This window comes from Mya arenaria, chromosome 12 (genome assembly GCF_026914265.1).
Source record: "Mya arenaria isolate MELC-2E11 chromosome 12, ASM2691426v1".
NCBI classification, from domain to species: Eukaryota; Metazoa; Mollusca; class Bivalvia; order Myida; family Myidae; genus Mya; species Mya arenaria.
Genome location: NC_069133.1, coordinates 33,179,584 through 33,205,354, shown reverse-complemented (window position 1 = coordinate 33,205,354; position 25,771 = coordinate 33,179,584). Strand labels below are relative to the sequence as shown.

Here is a 25,771-nt window from a genome sequence, read left to right as displayed (position 1 = left end):
TTTGCAGATGCCCGATTAAATCTGCCAGAAGTAAAACATATTTTCTTTCACGTACAGCACGCTAAAAATATATTGCAAGTCATTTAAATGATGTCGAGTAAGGTCATTGGGTACGCTTTTTCTCCCTGCCTTTTTTGTTAGATTAAAGATTACCTAGCATAATTAATACAAACTTTTGAAATGGTTGAAAATCTATGTGAGTTGTTGTTGTCAGTTGTTGTAAAAGGGAAAATGCATGAAATCAAGTCCTGATGTCGGAGTGATTCATATGCTGTTTTTTGGTGGAAATATGTTTTTGGTAAAACTGTAAATGTTTGAGGGTTTGCTGACATTTAAAGGTGAACATTTGCTGGAGAATTATGTCCTGTAAGTATTTTAGAAATATTCTATATGGTTGCTTTAAATTATTTGAGAGATTTTCATCCTCTTTCTTCTGCCGCCCCTTAAATTTTATTGACTCAAATAAAAATGTTGAACTAGGTTTTGTATTTGGGTATCGGTACTGTTCGCAAATGGCTTTTATTCATATACCTACAGTGTCTATATGTGTGACTCTTCGCAGTTCATTTTAAACTCATGTATATAGTCCCTAATAGAATAAGAAAGAGCTTGAACACATAATCAACAGTGAAACAGTTTTTTTACAAAAATAAAAAATAAATTGTCACAACCCTCCTTCATTTAAAATAAAAATGAATGAAAATCTAGCAATTAATTTATATTGGCCTAAAGCTATCATCACAAACAATGTATTGGTTTAACACTTATCATGTAAAACTCCTTTACCGGCCTTATAACGTCTGCCTAGAGGACAGGCGTGACCCAATCTGTGAAAACCAGACCACAGTTTAGCATGATGTAAGTCACGTGTAATTATTCTTTTATTTCAGCAATCTGATCTTTGAAGTGTGACAGATGTTTTAATTTTACTGCCAATCAATAATTTAAAATAAAAAATTAAACCAATCACGAACTGAGCGTGTTTAAAGAACGTGATTTCCCGCATACAGTCCAATTTTTACCTGGTTTACACAAATTGCATCGCATATCATATGCTTTCATTGTCAGCACCCATTGTACACATTGATTGCACTACACAACATTTGGTCAATATTTTGGGTAATATAATAAAAGTTCATTGATGATATCAAGCTTTTGTTAGTAAACAACATCCCAATCTCCGAAAACTTGTTATCAGCAGTTTCTTGGGCAAACAAAATCCCAATCGCCAATTTCATGGGCAAACAACATCCTTATCTCAGCAAACTTTTTAGCTGTGACCGACTTCATGGGCAAACAACATCCTACTCTCGGAAAACTTGTTAGCTGTGACCGACTTCATGGGCAAACAAAATCCCAATCGCCAACTTCATGGGCAAACAACATCCTACTACCGGAAAACCTGTTAGCACCAACTTCATGGGCATGCAAACAAAATCTCCTCTCGGAAAACTAAAGTTAGCTTAACTATTTACAAACTGTTAAATCATACTGAAATAGCAGGATCCACTTTATTAACCAAAAAAAATATGACAGATCAAATATCATATAGTCATCTTTTTGGCCATATATCTGAGGATTTTTCCCTATTTTCTGGCAAAATTGATGTGTTTTTTGATCATCTTGTACTGAGAAATTCCTCACCTTGGGATTAGAGCAAACAACCTTATATGTCTACAGCCATCTATTGAGTAAGCCCTATAGATGATTTATATGGCTGTTTTCTCCAGAAACTTGTAGGTTGTCATGTCTCAGATTTCTTTACAATGACTCTATTATAAGTGTTGGTCTGGAAGTCAACAGATGCCCTGCAGTGCTCTTTCTGTCCTAAAGTACAGGTGAAAGTCCTTGAGCATTTATAACTTAAATAAAATATGTTGATTTGATACAGAATAAACACCATCCTTTTCCTGCTTCATGCAGATAGGCGTGTAATGAACATTTGATCCCTTGATCCATTCATTAGATTTGAATGAACACAATTCCCCATGCACCCCCTCCCCACTCCCCATCCTACGTTCTGTTCAAAAATAAAATTAAGGATAATCTGTATTCGAATTTAAATAAATTTTTCATGAGATTTATCCTCATGAATTATAAAGATGCTCTGTCAATTTTTCATTCGGAAAATTGATGTGTTTATATGCTACAATGAGTTGACATTATTTACAACTACCAAGGGTATTTAGAAGTGAGTAGATTAATAGTAGTTGTAGCAGTAACATTAGCAGTTTCTAGTATGATAGTTGTGAAACCAACAGCCGACTTAAATAAAAAGTAGAGTAATAGTTGCTGAGCAGCGACAGTAGCGAAAATTTACCAACAGCCGACTTAAATAATAAGTAGATAAATAGTAGCTGAGCAGCGACAGTAGCGAAACCAACAGCCGACTTAAATAATAAGTAGATAAATAGTAGCTGAGCAGCGATAGTAGTGAAACCAACAGCCGACTTAAATAATAAGTAGATAGATAGTAGCTGAACAGCAATTGTAGCAAAACCAACAGCTGACTTAAGTAGTAAGTAGAGTAATAGAAGCTGAGCAGCGATAGTAGCGAAACCAACAGCCAACTTAAATAAAAAGTAGAGAAATAGTAGCTAAGCAGCAAAAGTAGCAGTTGAATCTTTGGCTGCGTAATGAGCAGTTATACCAAATTTGGCCTAAGTTAGTAAGCAGAAGTAACACCAGCGAATTTCCCTTCATTCATCTGGGACAAATCACTTGCACTTACCAAGTGCGGTTCACAAATGCCAATGTCTCGAGTATGGCAATAAAATCATATTTGCTAAAATGTGAGTCTGAATTATTACCAAAAAGTGAGAAGCCTTAGTCGAAGCCAAATCAATCAAAGACGTTCCTCGATGACCTCTTACAATCTTACAAATCTCGTCTTCCATATAGAGTCACCAAGTGCAGAAGAATTGCCCTGTTTCATAAAATGCCATTATACAAGTGGAATACCAGGCATTTTCTAGATTTCTGTTGTTTCTTGTTGTTATTGAGATTTCTGTTTTGATCAGGTAATCCGGGTAATCTGTTGTTCTGTTGTTTTTCGATCTTGTGTGAGGAATTGGTGAAAACTTGGGATTATTTGCTCCTTCTGTAGAATGTTAACGATCCAACGTTAAAATCATTTGGATGTTTATGCTTTTGTTGGGAAGGGGTGTCAAAACTCAGTAAGATTATTGAAGACATCAGATCTAAAGTAAAGTTTGTGTGGTCTTCGTTATGAAATCTGTCATATATATTTTGCTGCATTAGGTTTGTCATTGATGAGCAGCAATGTTTTTGTAATGATGTTTTAATATATTCATTCAAAGCTAAGCAGGCAGGTAATTCGCACACACTGAACTTTCCTTGGTTTCATATTGGTGTTATAACATCTCTTTTCAGCGTTTATATCTATTTGTATCTCCGGGGATTGTGAAACCAAGCATCCTAGTGTTATTGAAAGTAATTGATTATTGAATATGATTTAATATTTGGAATGAAAGCGATTTTCGACTGGCAAATGAACATCGATATTCATAAGAATCGTAACACAAGTGTCAATATGGACCCCCCACTTTTCCATCCAGAGGTTAGGCAGTAAAGCGTAAGCGGTTTCATTGCAAGAATATAATGGTTTTTCCAACGATCCCGGGTCTGCTTTGGTCGGGTATCTTGATTCGAACATGGAAATTCATTTAAAATATTTATTGATAATACATTTTTGCCTTTAATATATTTCGTTGTCATGTCATAAGTGGAGAAAGAGTTCTATTTTAAACAATATCAAATGCTCACAGTATCATAAAAACATATCTGTAAAAAGCAGTCATAGTTAAGTTGGTAAACAAGATGTTTATAAAAGCTACTATATACTGAGATTTAACATTAAATCAGAAACTACTCCATCAAACTCTAATATTTATATTCAATAGAGACTGAAAATTGGTTATGACTTGCGATATGTTGCGTAGGAAAAAAATGTTTTTGTCATTGTTGTGTTGTTGTTGGTGGTGGTCCTGTTGGCGTTGTTGATCAATGGTGGTATAGAAATTGAAAAAGAAACACAAAATAATGTTTAAACAGCAATATTGAGGTATAAAAAATGGCTGTGTTTGCGTCTCCTATTTTCGATAGTATTAATTAAACATGTTGCTGTCGACTAGAATTACGATGATAGATAGTGCCGTGACTATGTCACATAAAGAATTCATGGATTCATTCATTGGAATCATTATAAAAACAGGAATACATCAGCGACGAGCATGGTCCCGGTTTATAACCACCCCTATGCATTATCCGTGGCTACATACAACTAGATTAGATTCTTTATAATTAAATATTCGATCAATTTACATGTGGAAGAGCAGTTGACGTGAAAATTGCTGCAACATTGATCTTGTGGTTGCGTTTTCTTCATTTCCATAAATGTCGGGCCATTAACTGTAAGTTATGTTCTCAGAAACGTACGCTTTGTATTCAACTGTGTTCATGTATATAGTCATGCTTTTTTCTCCATGTTTAAGTAATTTAATTTTAAGGATGAACATGGACACAATATTGTTGTTTTAAAAACTAGGTGAAGAAGTCTTAAACTGACTTCCATACTGACTTTTATACTCTTGCACACCAGCAGATGCAGGATGAGGTCAACTTACCTATATACTCCTTATAACCAGGAGCTGGGGAATGGTGCCACCTTACTTTAATACCCTTGTTTAATTACCAGCACTTGGGGAATGGTGTAATTTTACTTTAATACCCAATACCCTTGCTTAATTACCAGCAGTTTGGGAATGGGGTCACCTTACTTGAAAACTCCTGCTTACCAGTTTGGGGGGGGGGGGGATCCGGTCACCTTACTTAGATACTCCTGCTTACCAGGAGTTGGGCGATGTAGTCTGAGGTATCATCTTAACAAGACAATTGGTTATTGAAGGGTGCATTGGGGGGGGGGGGGGGGGGGGGGGGAGAGACACAGTAGCCAGTTAAGTTCTTTATGTGATTTAGCCAGAGTTGGGCAAAATCAATCAGTGGTGATGTTTTTGCCATGTTATTGTGTATGTCTCCTGAGAGTTCTACACTAGTGTAATTTATAGCCCTTTGTGATATTTTTTTGTTTATGAAATCCACTTCTAAGTAAGTGAATATGGTATACAATAATTTGATATCGGCGTAAATGAGTTCATTGGAGGCAGTCACGTTTTTTGAGAGAAAATAAAACGAGAGCTATCCATGTTGTTGAATGTTATAAAATAATAAATTCAGATAATAACGGTGTTAGGAACTGAATAAGAGATAATATTCAACTGTATTTTTAAAATGTCTTCCATAATACCAACTGATGAGGCCAATTATATTGCTTTTCAAAAATTTTGCTAATGAGGTCACATATACAAAAGTTATTCATAACTTCAGAACAATATCGTAAATAATGATTTACTAAGCATACTTTGTTATATCTGGAGTTCCATGTAATCCATCCATTATGTTCGCCTTGACGAATATTGTACTATAATAAGTAAAAATGACATGACCGTGGTGCATTATAGTTATGGATGAATAATTATGATATTACTGATTAGTACTTTGTTTACTACCTTATTATAATGAGCATATCGGTAACCTAATACAGTAATCAAAACATTGTACCAGTTAACCGTATACCCTATAACCCCAAATATGTTGCATTAATTACACCAAGTTTCGTGTTTGATTTTATGCATAACTTGACAAGTTTGATGTAATTCTAGAAACCAAAGTGTCACAGATGCACCCTAGTAGCAAAATAACTAGTCTGATTGAATCATATAATGAATAATTTGTATGGTTATCCATGCATTAGTTACATTGTATCCTGACACAATTGCTCCCCATGGAAAAACTATGCATACTTATTACTCGCATTCATCTCATTGAAAATTTCAGTGTTGTTAATTTGGGCACATAATTACTTAAAAACATCCAGGATGATGCTTTATTTATATATATGAGAGGGGGGTGTATGTATGGGGTGGCCAAATTGTTAATCTGTGTTTCATGGCAGATGTTATATATAGAGCCCTGTAGCAATGAATATTCTGCTAATAGAGAGTCTGTTTCTTTTTAAAGGAAGGGGTTTGTCAGTTTTATGGGTTGGGGTCAATCCTAATAAATCAAAGTCTTCTGTGTTTCATTTTTTGTTTATTTTTAATGCCAATGTATAACAATAGTGTTTTTAGATATTATTAGTTTTTTTCCATAGCCTAGCCACCAATGTGAGTACCCAACTGAAAGCATAATTAAGAGTGGTTATGTAACAACATTGAATGACATCTTAACTGTTACACTAAACCTAAGAAAAGAGTGGCCAGCCCCGGTTAAATTTATAAATTTAGGCTGCCCAGTTCTCTGTGTATGTCACCTTGGTTCATCACCAACAACTTGGACTTCCTTCAACATAATATCAGCCCATAAAAAACACTGACCTAAAATAAGGGGAGGTAAATTTAGCTTGTAATGACTGATTTGACATAAGGGCAAATAATAATACTAGCCATTGATAACAGGGGTTATAATAATTTAAAAAACAAGGGAGGTAATATAAGCAATTGACAACAAAGGCGATCAAATTAGTAATTGACAACAAGGGAGGTAATATATGCCTCTGATAACACTAGCCTCTGGTAACGAGGGATGTAAAATTAGCCATTGACAACAAGGGAGGTAATATTAGCCTCTGGTAACAAGGAATGTAATATAAGCCATTGACAACAAGGGAGTTAATATTAGCTCTGTTAACAAGGGATGTAATATAAGCCATTGACAACAAGGGAGTTAATATTAGCTCTGTTAACAAGGGATGTAATATAAGCCATTGACAACAAAGGCGATCAAATTAGTAATTGACAACAAGGGAGGTAATATTAGCTCTGTTAACAAGGGATGTAATATTAGCCATTGACAACAAAGGCGATCAAATTAGTAATTGACAACAAGGGAGGTAATATTAGCTCTGTTAACAAGGGATGTAATATAAGCCATTGACAACAAGGGAGGTAATATTAGCTCTGTTAACAAGGGATGTAATATTAGCCATTGACAACAAAGGCGATCAAATTAGTAATTGACAACAAGGGAGGTAATATTAGCTCTGTTAACAAGGAATGTAATATAAGCCATTGACAACAAGGGAGGTAATATTAGCTCTGTTAACAAGGGATGTAATATTAGCCATTGACAACAAGGGAGGTAATATTAGCCTCTGGTAAGAAGGGATGTTATATAAACCATTGGCAAAAAGGGATGTAATATGCTATTAAAACAAGGGAGGTAATATTAGCCATTAATAACAAGGGAGGTAATATGTGCCTCTGATAACAAGGGGTGTAATATTGGCTATTTATAACAAAGGGAGGTCATATTAGCTTTTGACAAAAAAGGAGGTTATATCAGTACATTGATTAAAGAGCAAGGTAATATTAACTATTGATAATAAGGGAGGTAATATCACCATTGATTTTACAGGAAGCTTAGTAAAAAAGTAATTTGAGTTATAATGTCTCTTGTTCAACTTTGGAGAAATGATTAATAGACAAATGCTCAGTGTAAAACAAGTGCAATTATCATGTTTAATATTTTAGAATTCAAAATACACTAAATGACTTTTATAACAATAAGCAGAATCTATATTAAAGCAGAAATGTGTATTAGTTTTTACAATCTATGCATGCTAAATTATTTACAATACAAATGTGATTTTGTGCTGAAAACATACTTTATAATATGCTTTTTATGTTAAATTAATTTGTGACTAAAGTAACCTTTTTTAATCAACTCTGCATTTGGTTTTTTGACGACATGGCTAATTTATTTTGTGGTAAATATAAAAAATATTGTTTAGTTTAACATGAATCTTCACTTGTATATACATTAATGTTTACATTGATGGATAATTGTTACAGTTAAGTGCTAGATAACATTTTAAGGATTTGCTGAAGAAGTTTAAGTGTGACTCATTTCTAAAACTTGTGTTGCTATTGAAAAAAATACGTATAACAAAAGCTCCTACGTCAAACCTTTATTGTATTATGTATTTAACAATACCTTGATCATAAACTGAGATTTGATATATGCAGATATTATACACACATTGGTAATGCCGAAAATAACTTCAACTTTGTATATTACCTATTTATAGTATAAATTTTGTATTGTGGTCATTAAAAAACTTCAGACAAACGATCAGAAACAATTTGACTGAAAAAAGCCGTAAAATAATATGAATAACACAGATCTGTAAATAATGTCAGTAGGCGGAGTTATGCATGACGAGTTTACCCCCAGGCCGCGAATTGATTGGTCGATAAACCGCAATGTACCGAGTCACCCTTTATCAGTCTTAAGTATGCATTTGAACTGTCGGGTTGTATGTTTATAATATACAGACTGTATACAGTGGTAGTTTAATGGTGTGAAGGTGGTGTTTGTGTAAGGAAGAAATTGGGAATATTTATAGATCTGTTTTGAATTATGACTATTTGCTTAAGACAGTAGGAAAGGAATCTGGATTAATATCAGCTATCTGAGTCAAGATATGCTTGTAGTTATTTGATCTGTGAATATCTGTTTAGCACTGTGTGAAACTGAGCAAGCATTTAGTAGGAGAAAGTATTGGTAAGAAATTGAATGAGAAGAAACAAGAATTAGATTCTCCTATTTCTCCACAGACGGACATTGACTTCATTTGCTAATTTCTGGACTCGTCAATATAACACACTATAAAATAGATGGAAAAATAGTGAGGTTATTTCGTTCAGGATTTCTGAGTAAACCTAGACCGTTCCCAAACATTTATGGGATTATTGGAATCGTCATCATCAGCTTCTTTTGTCAGCTAGCAGTTAAGCTAGTAAGCTGGTTTTGTACATCACAAGTTTGTTCATTTTTATTGGAAAAGTAGGACTGCTCAGTACACAGGAACTGTTTCTATAGTGACATTTTTATTTCATCCAAGGTGTCACTGACAGATTCTAAGGAATTGGACCAGATTTGGATATTTTAGACTATTATAGTGGGGGGTTTTATCTGTGAGGTAATCATTGGCATGAAATTGCTGTTTTCTGATGGACTGAAAAACATTGGGTTAAACACTACGTAATAATGAAGTTCCTGAAGACTTTAAACTGATAAGTTTTGAAAAGTGTAAGTTTTGAAAAGTGTCTATCCAGTTGGATATAGAAATATAACTATATAAAACCAACATTATAAGAATACGGATTATTTCAAAAGATATTCATACAATCAAAGAATTTCCTTAAATTCACGATAATCTTGGCTCGTAAAACTCCAAGCCATACAAGGATGATGTTTTCTGATTACGGTGGTCGTCCTGGACCGCCCTCGCAGTGGAATCAGCCTCCCCACCCCTCAATGTACGGGGGTCCTCCCCCTCCCCACTACCCCCAGGGGTCACCGGGAGCCATTATGGGGCCCATGGGGTATCCTGGGGGACCTGGACGAAGGGTCCAGGACCCCACCAGCGAGGTTTTTACCTGCCTGTTTGGGGATCTGTTCGTGAAATGGTAAGTTAATTTTGGAGGAAACATTGATTAAAATGTTCATTGGAAACAGCATTGAAATATGATGTTTGAATTCAATATTTTCCGAGATCTAAGACAAAACATTCTTTAGGCAGTTAATACAAATATACATGATGATTGTGAATCAAATGGTATTGTTTACTAGCTAGCGCTAGCTGACGTAATTAAAGTATTTGAGTTTATGAAATAATCATTGAATTGATCTTATTATGATTGACTATTTCATTTAGTGTATATAATTAAATTGTTATTGACTCTATTAATACAGCTCTACAATGTTTTCATACCTTTTCATAAAACTTTTTCTTCAATTCATTTCACAACATGTTATCAATATTAAGATAATCCGGAAATGAAATGGAAGAAATATGACATTTTACTGTAAAACAATATAGATGGAAGTTTTCATCATAAATGTGCTTTCATGAACAAAAAACTACAAATGAGTTTTGAATAATGGTATCTATTCAATAATAGATGTATTGCATATTTCTTCTTTATATACATGTATTTTAGGAAGTGTTACTCGCTATTCAGGTTAGAAAGTATTTGCTATGTATTGCCCATAAACAGAAACCCGAACAATTATAAAAAGTAAATGTGAAATATTAAGTGTAATGTGTCGCCAGCAAATGTATTTTCATTAATTTATAACATCATGTAAGCTGCATAAAAATGAGATAATATCTTGTATTGATCGACTAAAATGGATGTTAACCGTGACTTAATTATACTTAGACCTTGCTGAACAAGCAATATTTTTGTTGGTCACTTTTTGATTAGCCACATTAAGCAACATTCTCGATGTTGTCCATTAAAGGGCAACTATTTGGTGTTTATTATGATTTTGTCTAGAGTCAAAGGTTATCGCGGTCAGTTCATATATTGGTTACATGCCTTCGTGTCAAGTTCATGTATGATTAATGGCATATGTCCCTACGTCAAATATTTGAGGACTCTTTGTACACGATTTCAACGCAATAATAGGCTATCTTAGGTATACCCCAATTGTCAACTTAAAGTTACAGCTCTCTTGTGAGTAAGAGGTTTTGTCCTTCAAATGCATCTTTTATTTACTTTTCGTCACAATCATCACTATCGCATTGCAAACAAGTTGTAAATCATCATTTAATAGGCTCCTCTTCAAAGAATTTAGAAGTATTTAGTGCTACATTGTTTATTGCAGAGAATTCTTAAGGTCTATTTCTTCAGTCTAAGTGAAATTTAAGTTTTTGTATTGATTTTTTTTTCCTTTTTGGGAGTGGGGGAGAGGGGGGAGGGAGTGAATCAATATTATGGTTATAGCCTGAACCTTTAATGTGAAACTCACTTCCTAGATTACTTCTTAATTTATCTGATGTCATATGTAATAGAAATTTGCTCATAAATATATATACATATTATTAAGTTCAACCTCACTTCTTTCTTTTATACTAACTTGTGTAAATAATGGCGCTTACATGTACTGAATAAATGACGTTGACTTCTATAATAAATTGGGGGCTTACTTCTATAATAAATTAATCTGGCAGAGTTAACAATAAGTATATTAATTTGAGGACAATTTTGTACAGACCATAGATATTAATTAACTTTCTCGGCAATTGTTCCGCAATTTTCGAAGTTCAAAAGTTTGCAGACCTAATAGAGATGTATATTTTGTGCTTTTAATAACTGTAGTGAAACTTTTTGTATGTATTTTTTTGTTACATTGACATGCATAAAATCTTGTTTTTTAAAATAAGTATAATGTATTATATCATTCAAGTTGTAAGGCAATGGTGTCATTCTACCGAAACATGTTTGTTATTCAGCGAACAACTGCTATCGATAGCTTATTTCCTCTCGTCATTGAGATAGTAGCCAAACGCTGGCGGTCCTTGAATGCAGTTGAAATGACTAACGTGTATCTTCTAAATCTCTTCATGCAGTTGTTACTATGTTTTTTAATGTATTACAATGGGGCTTTGGATGCGTCATCGCTTATTATCTTCCCACACTTTTTAGTGCCTCTTAGATGATGTCAAGCATCTTTGACAGCATCTATTTTGTGGTTTTAGCTGTGAATTAGTTGGAACCTGTATGTTTTAAGTGTCGAAAAAACTATTGTAATTTTATATTCGATTATAATTCAGATCCATTTCTTGAGTGACATAAAAATATAAAGTTACAATATCATATTTTCAAATATCGAAATGTTATCCTCTTATTTTAAAAAAAAAAGAAGTTTTAATTTTTTCTCGTAACCACTGTAACTTTGTACACTATAATGTATTGTAAAATGTAAAATGATTTCCCTAAACTTCACAATTTTCAGCTAATGTGAAAATAATAGTTTCAAATTGGTGCTTTAATTTGTCAAAAAATCCACTTTTAATTTTCTGACATTTCTCATTTTCCAGATATCATGAATATCATATGTAAAACGATCCTGATTGAATGATATAGAGGAATAAATGTTTGGAAAAAATGTACAGATCTATGAAAGTAGAGTTCTTTAATATGCTTCAAGAGAAAAACAATGGAGTCGTTTGTTGATGCAGATTAACTGATTTTGGATTCCTTTTGATACAAGACTTGAAATGATTCAAATTGTTGTGATTTTGATCTTTAAAGAAATTCAGTATGTACGGCCAGGTGTTTGACTCATTAGAGAAAGAAAATTGGAACTGAAAATGAGGAAGAAAAATACTGTTTAAAAGGTAACCTTATATTTAGTCATGTGAAAGCGTACTGAATTTGCGGTTATTGTACATGTTGGGAATTGAAAATAAACTAAAATACTGTATTTATATAATTGTTGTAGTTATTATAAAAATTATATGCAAAGTATAAGCCTGCATCTGAGTCCTCAATTCTATAAGTACTAATTATAAATACCATGAACAGATACATGAAATGTTGATCACTCAGACTAGAACTGATTTTTAACTTTTTAAAGTACTTTTATGTTCATGAACACCTGAAATGTTCATGAACATATTTATATTGCATTTTCATGAACATATTCATGTACTCCACATTAATCAATATATCTGGAATGTTTACGGACAGTATATATTTAAATGTTTAAGAACATGTTTTTCATATGGCAGCAGTTATATACGTTAAGTACCCGCAAAAATAGAGAAAAAAACATTTAATATTGAAGAAAACAAATGCGGTTTGTCATAACACCCTTTCCTGTTTGAAAAAATTGTATAAATTAATGTAACAATAATGTTTTCATATAATACTATAATGTATTTTAAGGTTATTGTAATTGACAAACTTAAAGGGTCATGTCCGTGTATTCATGGATATGTAAATACTCCCTTGTGATAATTTGAATGCAGATCATTGATGAAATAATTATTATAATTTTATTATCGTTACAAATTATAAAAATATGATATTCTCAATGTCTCAGTGTGTGTGGCATGAAAATTTGAAGTGACATTACTTTTCTTTGTCAGTGAAAAATTAGCACTGCAATTATTTAAAAATATAAAAGTAGACACTTGTTGGTTGAAAAAACCGATAGTCTACTATAGTTTCTATAAGGACGGTGGCTATCGGTGAGATCTTTACCTCAATAGATGGAACACTCAGATAACGCCATTGACATGAATTGTGGGTTTTGAAAAAAAAAGAAATATTTTGGAGAAATAAGATTTGTAAAGGTTTATGCACAAAAATGACATAGATACAATCTTTTGGGTTTTGTGACTTTTTAGAAATGACACGTTTCAAAAAAAAATATAAGATGCTTCAATTTGTATTGAAATTTGTAATTTAATTTAGATGTTATTAGATATATTTATAATGTAAAAATTGTTTCTTTAGTAATAAAGCATTTAAAATCTGCCAACTTAATATAATTTATTACATTGCAGATAGATATATTTAAAGATATTCTAGGATGTATGCTGTCTCAAAGTTGTAAGAACATTATTTTGTGATTTACAAAATTTTGAAGAAAAAAACTTGGCATAAATATAAACCAGATGTCTTCCTGTCCAAATTCGATCTAAAAGATAGATTTAATCCAATTTTCATAATTAACTATTCATTAAAATTATCAGGAATTATCTCGAAATACATTCAAATGCACCAGTGTGTAGGTTGTTGAAAATGGTTTTATATCATGTATCATAGATTTAATATCGTAAATAATCACATAATAAATTGTCGCTGACAAAGATAAGAAAAGTTCAGGAAACCTGGAATTACGTATTAATTAGTCAAACTAAATTTTCTGGCATAAAATTTTATGATTGTTGCGCAATCCTCATTTATTATTAGATAACCAATTATCACATTAGATTAACAAAGTTGACGAAGCATCACAAATTGTTCAGCAATGAGCCAAAACACCAATATAAAACCCCACAAAAATATGGCAGATTCAGAAGAGGTGGGGAGGGGAGAGATGCAGATATACCTAGAAAACAGTAAAAGATGAAGCACTCACTCACACTGATTTCTGAGCAGCCTATGCGATTGAAAAGCCAGATGCACTCAGAATTAGTGTTGTTACGCCATTGCCACTTATATTACACCGGAGATGAATGCAATTGTGCGCATGCAGGCAATGTTTACTTTTGGTCTGTTTCCTCTGTGAAAAAAATGTGTTTTGTGTCTGAGTAGTAATCCAATTGCCCAAATTCTTGGACGAACACATTTCATATATTATAATATGTCTAATGCATGGCTACTTATATATACTGATGATAATTAGCTGCAAGAGTTTGAGAGATAAGTTTAGTACTCTTTTGTCTGATGAAATATCCTGACCTTCCTAGATTTCTCCAAAGTGCTCGGTTCAATATATAGCCTGAAAAGTACTCTAAAGATGAATTCGAAGGCCTGCATGTACACAGAGTCTCATTATTTGGTAGTTCTTAAAAGTGCTCTGAGCTTTGTGTGAATTTTTATTACTATTTCTCTTACGGTGCCTTTACCATAAAACACGTCATTGATCATGTAGATTATTAAAATAACAAAAAACAAACCAATTTGAATGTAACTTGATGCATTGTTTGAAAGAGATAGTAGTTTTACAAGTGGAATATAAAGTGCTTTTAAGTGCTTACTAATACAATCTTAACCGATACAAATGCATGTAGTTTTTCGCAGCGTCACTGAAGTACAAGTGAAAACCTGTAACAAATTATAGAGATAGCTCAAGTGCAAAAAGCCAACTAATAAAGAAGTCAAGACGTAGATATTTGAAAATTGAGAGACCTTATCTTTTGAGCAATTGGGGTTCGGTTTCGGCAATTGGCCTCATTTAATTTTACTTAACATAAAAAAGACGGTTTTGATAACAGGGCCAAGTCAGGGTGCTGTTTTAGCTCATGGTTTATTCCTGTATTTTGAAAAAAGTATTAAATGTCAGCTACTCAGTCTTTTGAACTTTATACTACGAGTGTGTGAAAAATGCCAGGTTTGTAGATGTGAAGTGGTGGAAATGATTTATTTTTAGGTGTGAGGGTGCAGAAAAACCATATATTAAAATGGTTTATATTTAAAGTGTGCCAATGAAATGGTTTTCACTTTAGTTCATTTGCTAATGTGGCATCCTAGCAGTGTCGGTAAGAATCTTCTGAAACATTTTAATGTAGGGCTTGGGGGTATTAGATTTATGAGGAAAAAGGACAATATCCCCACTTCAAGACAACATTTTCACCCAAAAATGATTATAATCTAAAAAAAAATGCCATTTTCTTGTCCATCAAAAATGTACAAACTGACATTGTGCAAAAGAGAATCAGAGTACATTTTTGTGGCTATTACAGCGAGAAGTGATAGACTACAAGAATTAGTATTTCTGAAAAGAAATTAGCCATATCAGTCTGCCCTACTAACTAAACAGTCTGTCTGAAGGGGTAATTTCATGAAATAATACAAGGTTTAATGTTACCTGACCATTACCTAAACAAGCTGGCTATTTCTGACCTGTCCTAAGGCTAATTCCCCCCATGTAATATTAAGCAATATTATGCTCTGTTGACCTAATATGTGATATCTTATTAGTTATCTTGTATCCCTCCCTATGACTGGGTGCATATTTTACTACTGTCGGGTTAGTAGTTTGTGTATACTTCAGAATATATATAAATTTGTAATATTTACTGATATAATAAGGTCTGTTTTTCGAGAAAAAGGTTGAGCTATGGTCATAGCTTTCACTGTGTCTACGTATCAGCACCAACATTGTCCTGCACAAGATTAAACTTATTGTCCATATCTCAAAACCCTTCAACATATTCACATGAAACTTTGTACATATTTTTTTTATGTTTCAAGAGATATTTAATTATCCACATGTATTGAACATCTAACTTTAATAATTGTCAAGTTGTGACCTTTTTTTGATGGGGGAAAAAGCAACATTTGTTTTGACTCTTGCTGTATGCTGCAGTGTATATTAATTGGTAAAATAAGTTACAGTCAATGTTTTCCGAAGATTGTTTTGCAATATTGGGATTAAAGTCTCAGCATTGGCATTCAAGATATTGTGGTTCAAGAACTTGAACATTGGCTGTAACTTTTCAAGATATCCACCAGAAGGACCAAAATTTGTTTACTGCAATGCGAAATGCACATGTGAAGCAAGGCTTATAACTATGGCTTAAATCATTTTGGCCCTTTAGAAGAGCTTCGGCATCCACTTGTGGTACTCATGTTTTGACTTTATATTCAAGCCTATTTTGGAAGGATAATACTTGGGAACCGCTCATTCTTTCTCAGTAATTTTATTTTATTAATGAAAATGGCTTCTTAGTAAACTTCTTTCGGCTTGAATCCTTATATTTCTATGACTTTAATTGATAGTCACAATTATAGACCTTAGACTGGTTCTCTGACGTTAATAATTATAATTATAAAAAAACCCACTTCATCCTGGCGGATTTTGTGTCATACCTTATTAGATTGTCATGTTACAATCTTGCCAATTATTTCTATACTGTAATCCTGAACTTTAAAGATGTGGAGATGCTGGTAGAATTAAGGCTTAATGAAATGAAGGCCGGAGTTACTTGTTATTGGCGCTAATGATATGTTATTTCAGGAAATACGAACTCAGACTTTTAATGACTTCCATCATATTTTTTATCATCATTTGAAGAAACAGCCTTTAAGCATTGCCCTTGTGCAAAAGTGCAGTCTCATTTATAAGGCTATAATTCTTTCTGGAGTTATGCTCCTTGTTTAGCTAAGATACTCTTATAAGTTATGCCCCTTTTTCAGCTCAATTACTTTTTTCAGTTATGCTCCTAATGTTAAGCTTAAATTTGGTCTTATGAGTTATGCCCCTTATTCAGCTAAAAGACTTTCTTCAGAGTTTTAACACTTGTTTAACCTAAATCCTTTCTTGAGTTAATCCCCTGGTTGAGCTAGAATACTCTTTTGGGTAATGCCCCTTGGATAAATCAGATCGTGGATCGCGGAAAACTTCTCTTCCTTTCAAGAAGTAGAAAAACAACACACAGGTCATTTCTTGTTTAAAGTACTAGTCATTCTACTTTTGGGTTGAATAATTTATCATAAGTAAGTTATTGCTTTTACCAAATCATCCTTATATTATAATGCATTGATATATGAAATTAGTAAGATAAATATTTCATGCAGGAATATTAAGGTGTGTTTGCCTGTGCAGTAGAGTTTTATTGCTCTGCTGTTGGAAATGCTTCAACATTTATCAAAGGAAGAAAAGAAAATATAATAGCGAGATGTATCGATCCTCAACCAATAATTCTATTGATTGCATTCATTTTAACCTGGAACGGCATTGCAACGTGTTCTTCAAAACACTTTTTTCAAAAGAAATACAATAATTGCATCCTGCACTGTTCTATTTTTGTTATGATTAAAAGAAAATGATTGATTTATTAATACTTTCATTACTTTCAAAATATTATGCTTTGAAGCCGTCGTTAAACGATGAGTTGTCACGAGTTTTAGACTTGTTAAAACTGTGTCAATCAGAAATGGTAGACATGGTTTCGCAAATGGCAATGTGTGAAAAAGTAGGTTATATTTAAATGTACAATCACTCTGGGTTAAATATTTCATGAATTGTGTTCCTTGTTAACTGGTAATTATCTAAAACAGCCAAGCATTTTGGTGTCCCCTTGCCATGGTCTTTGGAAACCCTGTGCCTATCTTTGGAAAAATACTGAAAGCATTCTTTTTTGTTAAATTAAAACAAAGAAAACTTAAACAAAAGAAACTGTCAGAAATACTGAGTATGGATGACATCATCAAAAAATGGACTTTGAGGGCTACGGTCCTTGGGCGCTTCAAATCTAGAATAATAGTTATTTGTTATCTTTTTTTGCGGTGGAACTTACTCATGCCAACAATGAAAGAGCTGGGGAACAGGGGGAGGGGGGAATTTTCGGAGGGCAAAGGTGCATGTGAGCCTTTATCGGGATGTTTTGTCTCCATAAGTTTGATCAAATTCTGATCAAGTCAGTAATTTGAGTCAGTGATTGATATTATCGAAAAATTTGTCAGGTTATTTTTATAATGTAAAGATTTGATTAAGAGAGGTGAATATCCAATTTTTATTTTGTTAAGGTTATATAAGGTGTAAAATTACGGCTTATTTACCGCTATAATAAACTGGCATGCAACGATTTTCATTTACTGGTGGTATACAATTTCGTTCTCCGCAAGTTCATCGGGTACAAACTTTTTGAAAGGCGATATATAGATAAGGGCAATTAATTGTTGTAAAATGAACAATGAAGTTTTTGTGATAATCATAAATATTTTTGGTTATTCAATGTTGACATCCAGTATTTTGGGTGGATAAAAGATTTGTTGTTAAGAAGTTGAATTCCTATGCAAGCTCCTCTCTGTGAGATTTTGTTTCATTTTGGCTTAAATACACAAAAATTAGAAGCTGTTATTGAACACTGAATTTAGGATTTTTTTGGACATAAATTGACTTCTATGAAAATCATTGAAATATTGATGAGGAATATGAAACTTGGTAATAACATAATCATACTCTATTTAAGTACCTTTTTCACTGAAATGTTTATTATTCAGAAATGGCCTTGAAGAAACTGCAGCAACAACAACAGCAAATGGTTGATATGTGATTTTAGAAAGGTCAATGATTAATTTTATAAAAAAAAATGTAATGTTGATCTTAATTTTAGGAACTTAAGTTTTGACAAGACAACTAACTTATAAATTACCAAAGGCCTTATTGAACAATGGCAATAAAAATTTATCACAAAATCTTATCTCCAGAATAAAAAGATATATTCTTGCAGAAGACAGCATTTAATTCCTTTGATAATTTAAAGGGACTTAACACACTTAAAGCTATATTGAAATGGTGTTATTTTAAAACTAACTTATATAAACAAACACATAACAGCATGTTGCAGATACTCATATGAACCTAACATTGTAATTTCAAGCATAAAATAAATTAGTTTTCAATTATAGTGTTACTTAATGATTATAATGTTTTTTTTACACAAAATAGTGTGTAATTTAAGTCACATTCCTAAATAATTGTAAACACTATAGTTTTATTTAACTATGTTGATGCATTATCGCATTGAAACATTTGTTCACATTTTTGCAATGTTTATTTTTACATCTGACCCTATAAAACGTGGAGGTGTCCCTTTAAAACACATGTATTTTAATGATCTATGGCGGAACCGGATACATGCTTTGCACATATGTTTTAGGTAGAAATCTTGGGAAAATAATCTTTTAGTGAAAAGGAAATCTCATAATTCCACAGGCCGAACTATTTATTATGTTACTTAAATCTCCCTTTTCAAAGATTGAATAATTGTTTGAAACGTGCATTACATATAATATGGCACTTAATTGTACAAATAATTTAGTGTTGCTTGTTTTTTTACTGTTTAAGACTTTAAAACCGATTTCTAAGCGAAGATTTGTGCTAATCTCCGGTAAAACCATGACAAGATTTAATGCACTATAATGATATTTCAGGAGATATTTACATAATACAGACAGCTATTCTATTCAAGTGTGCTGAGATGAATACTTTTAATATTGATATTCTGTACCTTTAATATTGATATTCTGGAGTGTTTTCATTGAAACAATGTTTTTTGAGGGCATTTGTCAATATTTGTATACTTAAAAACTGCAGATACGGAGACCAACATATTTTTGTTTTTCAAGTAAACAACGTTCTGTCAATTTGCCAGGTTGTTTAGCAGTTTGTTCAGCGAGATTGGGAACCACTCAATGGTTGTTCAATATGTTAGCTTCGTAGGATCGTAGGATTGACGATATTAGCATGTATATAGGTCACACTTTGTGGCTTTGCTTTTGTGCGAAAGGTGAATCAATCGGGGTTCATTCGGTGCATTTGAAACGGGAGGTCACAAAATCATTATGATGGTCGTTTTTCGGTATTCATGTCGGAATATTTAAATTGTAATTCTCGCTCACTGAGCTATGAAATTATAAGGTATTAGCATGTAAAGCTAGCTTTAGCTACTCAAATCTGCACATTTAGAAAGCATTTGTAAAAAAGAAACATGTTTTTATGATGATGGAAAGTAAGGCATGGACTAGCTGAATTTGAATTAAAACTTATATTTTTGTAATGATTTAAAATGTATTTTTAATCATCATCATCATCATCATCATCATCATCATCATCATCATCATCATCATCATCATCATCCCTCTATGTATAATTTAAATATTTCTTCCACTATAAACATAACAATGCCATCATTATAAGTTTAAGAAAAGTTAAACTCTGCAATTATATATGCAATTATAATGTTGGTATAAACAATCGTTTTATTTGAGAGAAAAAAACAACCCAACAATATCACACATTGTACTGAAAGTAACCCTTACCCTATTCCTGGAACAAACTGACAATCAAAATCAAAACTTTTAAAATGTTGTCTCACCTTTTATATATTTGACTTGTAGACAGTAAGAGTTATTGTTAATTACTCCTCAGTTTGTTAAGAAAACAAAAAAGTGAAAGGTTATTTACATCGTTGCCTCCCCTTTTGTATTTCCAGTTTTGAGGACAGTAACAGTAATGGTTACTCTGAGGGCATCCCGAATCCCTATCGCCCCATGGATCTCCGGCCAGACTATAACGGCATGGAGCCGTTACACAAGAGTCGCAAAAACAAGGAAGACAAATTTTGCGGCGTGTGCGGGGATCGGGCCCTCGGGTACAACTTTGATGCCATATCGTGCGAATCATGTAAAGCGTTCTTCAGACGAAATGCACCAAAAGGATTGGTTAGTATATTTCGACATCATTTGGTAGTATACGATACTATTGTACATTGATGGCCAAAACTCAGTATCGACGTCATTGCATTATAACAAAGCTAATAAGACCCTGGGGAAATTAATATATATGACTTATAATTGATAGAAACATTTTTCTTTAAGAGGCCTGAATTTAAAATAATAGGTGGCAGTGTATGTCTGAGATATAAAACTAATAAATGACTGATACTGTCACCTGTGGTCAAAAATAACATTCTGGTCACAATATCAGTTTTAACAAATAAATGACTGATACTGTCACCTGTGGTCAAAAATAACATTCTGGTCACAATATCAGTTTTAATTATGAGATTGACGAAATATTTAAAAAATTGCAATAAAAAGGAACAAAACTTTATCATTGATAGTTACTTGCCTTGAGCCTGATTTAGCCCACATATTTTTGAGATGCTTACACAATATAACCTCATGGTGAGTACTCAGTACCGACTTGAGTACTCCGACCCCCTTTACTACCCCCAGTACTCGACCCATCCCCTCCGGATCACGTGCAGTACAACGTATTAAAATAGCTTTCTCACAGTGCATGTCTGGTGGGATGAGACTCGGATGATAATAAACTTCATGCTGTGGAAATATATGGCACCTTGACAACAGATAAAAACAATAAAGTCTCATAAAAACAAAACAAAAATCACATAACATACTATAAGTACTAATTTTGTTTTGTCAGGTTTCTAACTTGTAAGGGATGAGAATGGTTCTTAAGTAAGCTCGCTTCGTCATCTTTCTAAAGGATGATGATGGTAGTTGGAAAGCTCATGTTTAACTATGGCAACTCTTGACGTCACAGATAAAAGCGAAAAAGTCATATAAACAAAAATGTTGTTATGTACAGTAGTCGTTCTCAAGTTTTGCTTTCCACGTATTGATGATGTCAATGGATTTAACAACAAGTGAAGTATTCAAAGTTTTTAAGTATTTAATTAACAATTGCTTTAAGTTGATTGAATATTACAGTGTGTTATGCTTAATGTCAAAAAACAAAAACGTGAAAAAGAAGCGACAGGAAATTAAAGCAATCTATAAGGAGGATGCCGCTTTGCAGGAAAAATTGATAGCCTTGAATGGCGCCTCGATGTTAATATTAGGAACGAGCTTATAGCTTTGGCAGACACACAGCTGAACATGGATGCCAATAAAACAACCTTTTGTTTTCCATGTGGTTTCAAAACAGACAACTGTGTATGCCACCTTCTACTAACCTCAACAAGTTTTCAAAAACAAAATACAGCCTCATGTTTTCTAGTTTACGTAATTTATCAACGTTTTGGTATAAAATTAAGAACGTGTACAGGTAGTCTCCGCTGCTTAGTTTTGTAAGTTATTATTAAGGAAATAATACAAGATACAGAATTATACAATTAATATTGTTTTTGGACCTTTTTGAAGAAAAAAAATCACTTAGAATGACTCTTTCGCCCTAATTTCATACAATCTTATTTATAAATTAATAATAAAGTGCTCAGTACCATGGTAGAAAAATGTTGCATACATTTTTCAGTTATAATATATCGTCCTTGTCTCTCTATATATATTTACAAATACCGTAACATCTGAAGAATCCAAGTGTACCGTATGACATTGGTAGGACATAATAAACAGAAAATATCGCATTTTTAACACTGCTCTGATTGAATTTTTCATCCGGAGTAAGGCTTAAGTGAGAAAACAGATGCCACCAAATTAAACACTTGGATTTGTTGTTAAAAATAGATGTCTGGTATGGAGTACTTAATGTTACCTTTATGAAAACATGTACCCTCTTTCACTTTAGCCCAAAAATGTCTGCTTGTTTTTATAACTCATGATATAACGTTTATCTTGTAAGATTTTCAAAGGAAAAGGTCAAGGTATAGTAAATAGTCGTGTTGTGTCATCAACAGTGGCGTTGTTGTCATTCAAAGAACTTAACCTCCCTGACCTCCAGGCTATAGCTCAAACTCCAGTGAAGATTTTCAAATGAAACTTGGTACATGTGTTGCCAGATACAATACACACATGTACAGCAAGGCCCTCGATTCTTGCTTAATTAAATTGAGTTTTGTGCAAGGTCTAATGGGTGTTGGCGTTTGATCAGCGGCATTTTTGTTGAATTACTCAATTTTGTTTTATAACATGTAAGGATGTTATGACTATTAAGGTGTCTGTCGGCCCCTCACACAGAAGGTCACTGGCTTGAGCTCCACCAGGGTCGTAACAACATGGTACTCTCACATGAAATATATCAGTCAATCCAGCTAAAATGAATAATAATAAAATAAGTTGGGCAAAACAGGAATCTTTACTTCAAAGGGAATAACCAAAAATCAGTTTGCTTAAAGGTAAGGTAATTCTTGATTGAGAAAAGAACCGTATATGTGCTCATTGTGAAAGTTTTTTCCTTATTTGAAATAAATTCCATTTGGTGTAAACATCTTTTACTTCGGAATTTACATACAAAGAATGCAAGTAAAGTACAATCAAAATAATATTTGATTGGGCCTATATCACTTCACCATTCACAGATATTTATGGAAATGTTCTGCATCTCTTGTTGAGTTTGAGAACAAATTATAATGAAATCTTGAGTAAATATTGATATATTGTCAACTTGAAGAAACGTTTTTAGATATTTTGTATTGTAATTTCTTTTTTTTCGGCAAAGTGTTTAAAAAGACTCAATATGATAAAAAAATTAAGGATTTTTGAAAATGAATTCAATTCAAAAGAGGCTTATATTCTGAAGATTTGATGAAGTGTATTTAAGGTGATATTTATTGCGTAAATTTTGAGCATTTAAAAAGAAAAAAAGATGAATAATATTTTCATGTTTGTTCGATACTTGTATTAAAGCATTTAACTTATAAAACATTTTATAGAAATGGTTAACAATAAAGTTTATTCATATGCGAAAAGAAAATTGATCCTTCGTATTGAAAAGATTATTTTACTATTAAATTATTTGAAGACGTTTGGGTTCAATGAGTGTGTACAAATTTTCAAAATGAAAGAACATTTGGAATCCAGTTTTCAAATAGAGTGATCTGGCACTTAATTTGAATTCATCAATACCATGATCTAATCAAAGCTTGCCAACATCATATGAATATGAAATATGATAAAATATATTCAGCCAAATTCTTATACAGCAAAAACAAATTCCAAACATTTTGTACATTTTTACATACCTTTTTAGGGCCCAGAAAATATTCTTTTGCTGCTTTTCAATTATACACTAAAATCTCAGTAAGAAAAAAAATATAGCAATGAAAAAATGCAGAAAAGGTCAATAGGAATTTTATTGCATTAAATGATATAGCAGCTCCATTCATTTAAAAACATTACTAAGGTAATAAACAATATAAAATCTGAAAATGTCATTTTCACCTTAATTCAACTATTCATTAGTTGAATATACGCTCTGTTAGGTTTTTACTGAGAAGTCTTTGACATGTGAAAATTGACATTTACTGAAAAGTTAAAACGTATGAAATTATTTAAAGACTTGCGCTTATGGCATTTAATGCTGTAACTAAGTCATAAACGACAATTGTCACCGAGAATGCTATTAAATTAACCTGAAGCTAAGTTCTTTAATGACACACCAAGAGGCTGTTGTGATTATGTAATAAAGAATAACTACAAGTAGACAATGATTTGTAGGAAAATTGTACAATGTGAACATTTTTAGTTCGGTATATTATTTATGCCCCCTTATATCAAGGTACATTATTTGTTTGGCTTTTTTTTTTTAAAGAAATCAAGTCAGGATATTGTCGGTAGCCTCAATGGTCGTTGTCCTCAGTCCAGTGTTAATGCATGCAAAAACATTATCTTGGCCATTTTCATAGCTCTTTAAACATCCAAGATATCTAGATGAAACTTGGTACACATGTTCCCAGGGCCAATACGCACATGTACAGAAAGGCCCATAACTCTGGCTTTGTTAAAAAATTGAGTGAATGCCACATTTTTAACTTTAATACAACAGATGTCGGTCAGTGTTAAAGCTCCACAGCAATCTTCTTAAATGTCCTCTAAAAATAAGTTACAGACAGCTATGTGTTATTATGTGAGGATTTTTTCTTTAGTGGAGCAAAAAAAAAAAAATTCATGTGATGCAAAATATCAGTTTTATCTGTGATGAAATTATAATCATAGTAAACTGAATAGATCATGTGTTCATTTAAAAACTAAGGAAATGACTAAAAAATGATAGATATTTCCCTGATATTTATATGTGAGGCTGATATATTCAAACAATTTGGTATTATACTTCGACAATTTTGATCACATGACAAAGTCATGTTTTTACCTTGTCATCGCATGCCTATGGACAATGTTTAAATTTGTTTCGACTGTGAAAGCGTATTTGACAGTTGAGGATCGCTGAGAATCACGGAGCCGATGTCTGTGTTATACATATGTCATACTAAATCTACAACGCAACAAGTATAATAACTGTCTACTATTCCGTAATCTTTCTTGTTCTTGGCATGTTGAAATGAAAATCATATTCAAATTGTTTGTAACAAATTATTCAGTTTTTGTTCACAGTTTTTATTCACATTGATAAAAATGTTTCCCATTATTTTCTATTCTCTAGTTCATTGTCATAAATTTATCACTTTCAAATTTATATATTTCAACGAGGTTATTCATCATTTTGCCAGATATTATTTATTTACATTGTTTAAGATAATGTTTTTCAACTGTTTGTCATTTGTCAGTTACATAATCACAACATTTAAATCTTCTAGTGTTAATGCACATGTCTCAGCCAATGAGATCACCAGAAAGATCTGATTTAATCATTTAGAAAACTTCGGACTAAAACCATGGTCAAAGTTCCCTATACTAATTACCTTGTTCTGTTTAGTTGATTATTCAGCAGTTCC

General features: G+C 32.6%; 1 protein-coding gene across 9 annotated transcripts in view; it reads left to right on the top strand.

Annotated features, from left to right (window-relative positions):
• The window catches only part of LOC128210198 (nuclear hormone receptor HR96-like), a 164,193-nt gene that overhangs the window by 126,000 nt on the left and 12,422 nt on the right, over window positions 1-25,771 (top strand). For 8 of the 9 annotated variants that reach the window (XM_052914386.1, XM_052914383.1, XM_052914381.1 and 5 more), the window contains one exon: window positions 20,609-20,837. In XM_052914386.1, coding sequence (XP_052770346.1) covers window positions 20,609-20,837 — 229 coding nt within the window. Of the gene's footprint in view, window positions 1-8,384; window positions 9,552-20,608; window positions 20,838-25,771 lie in introns of those variants that run through there. The other variant, XM_052914378.1, reaches the window with a different exon arrangement.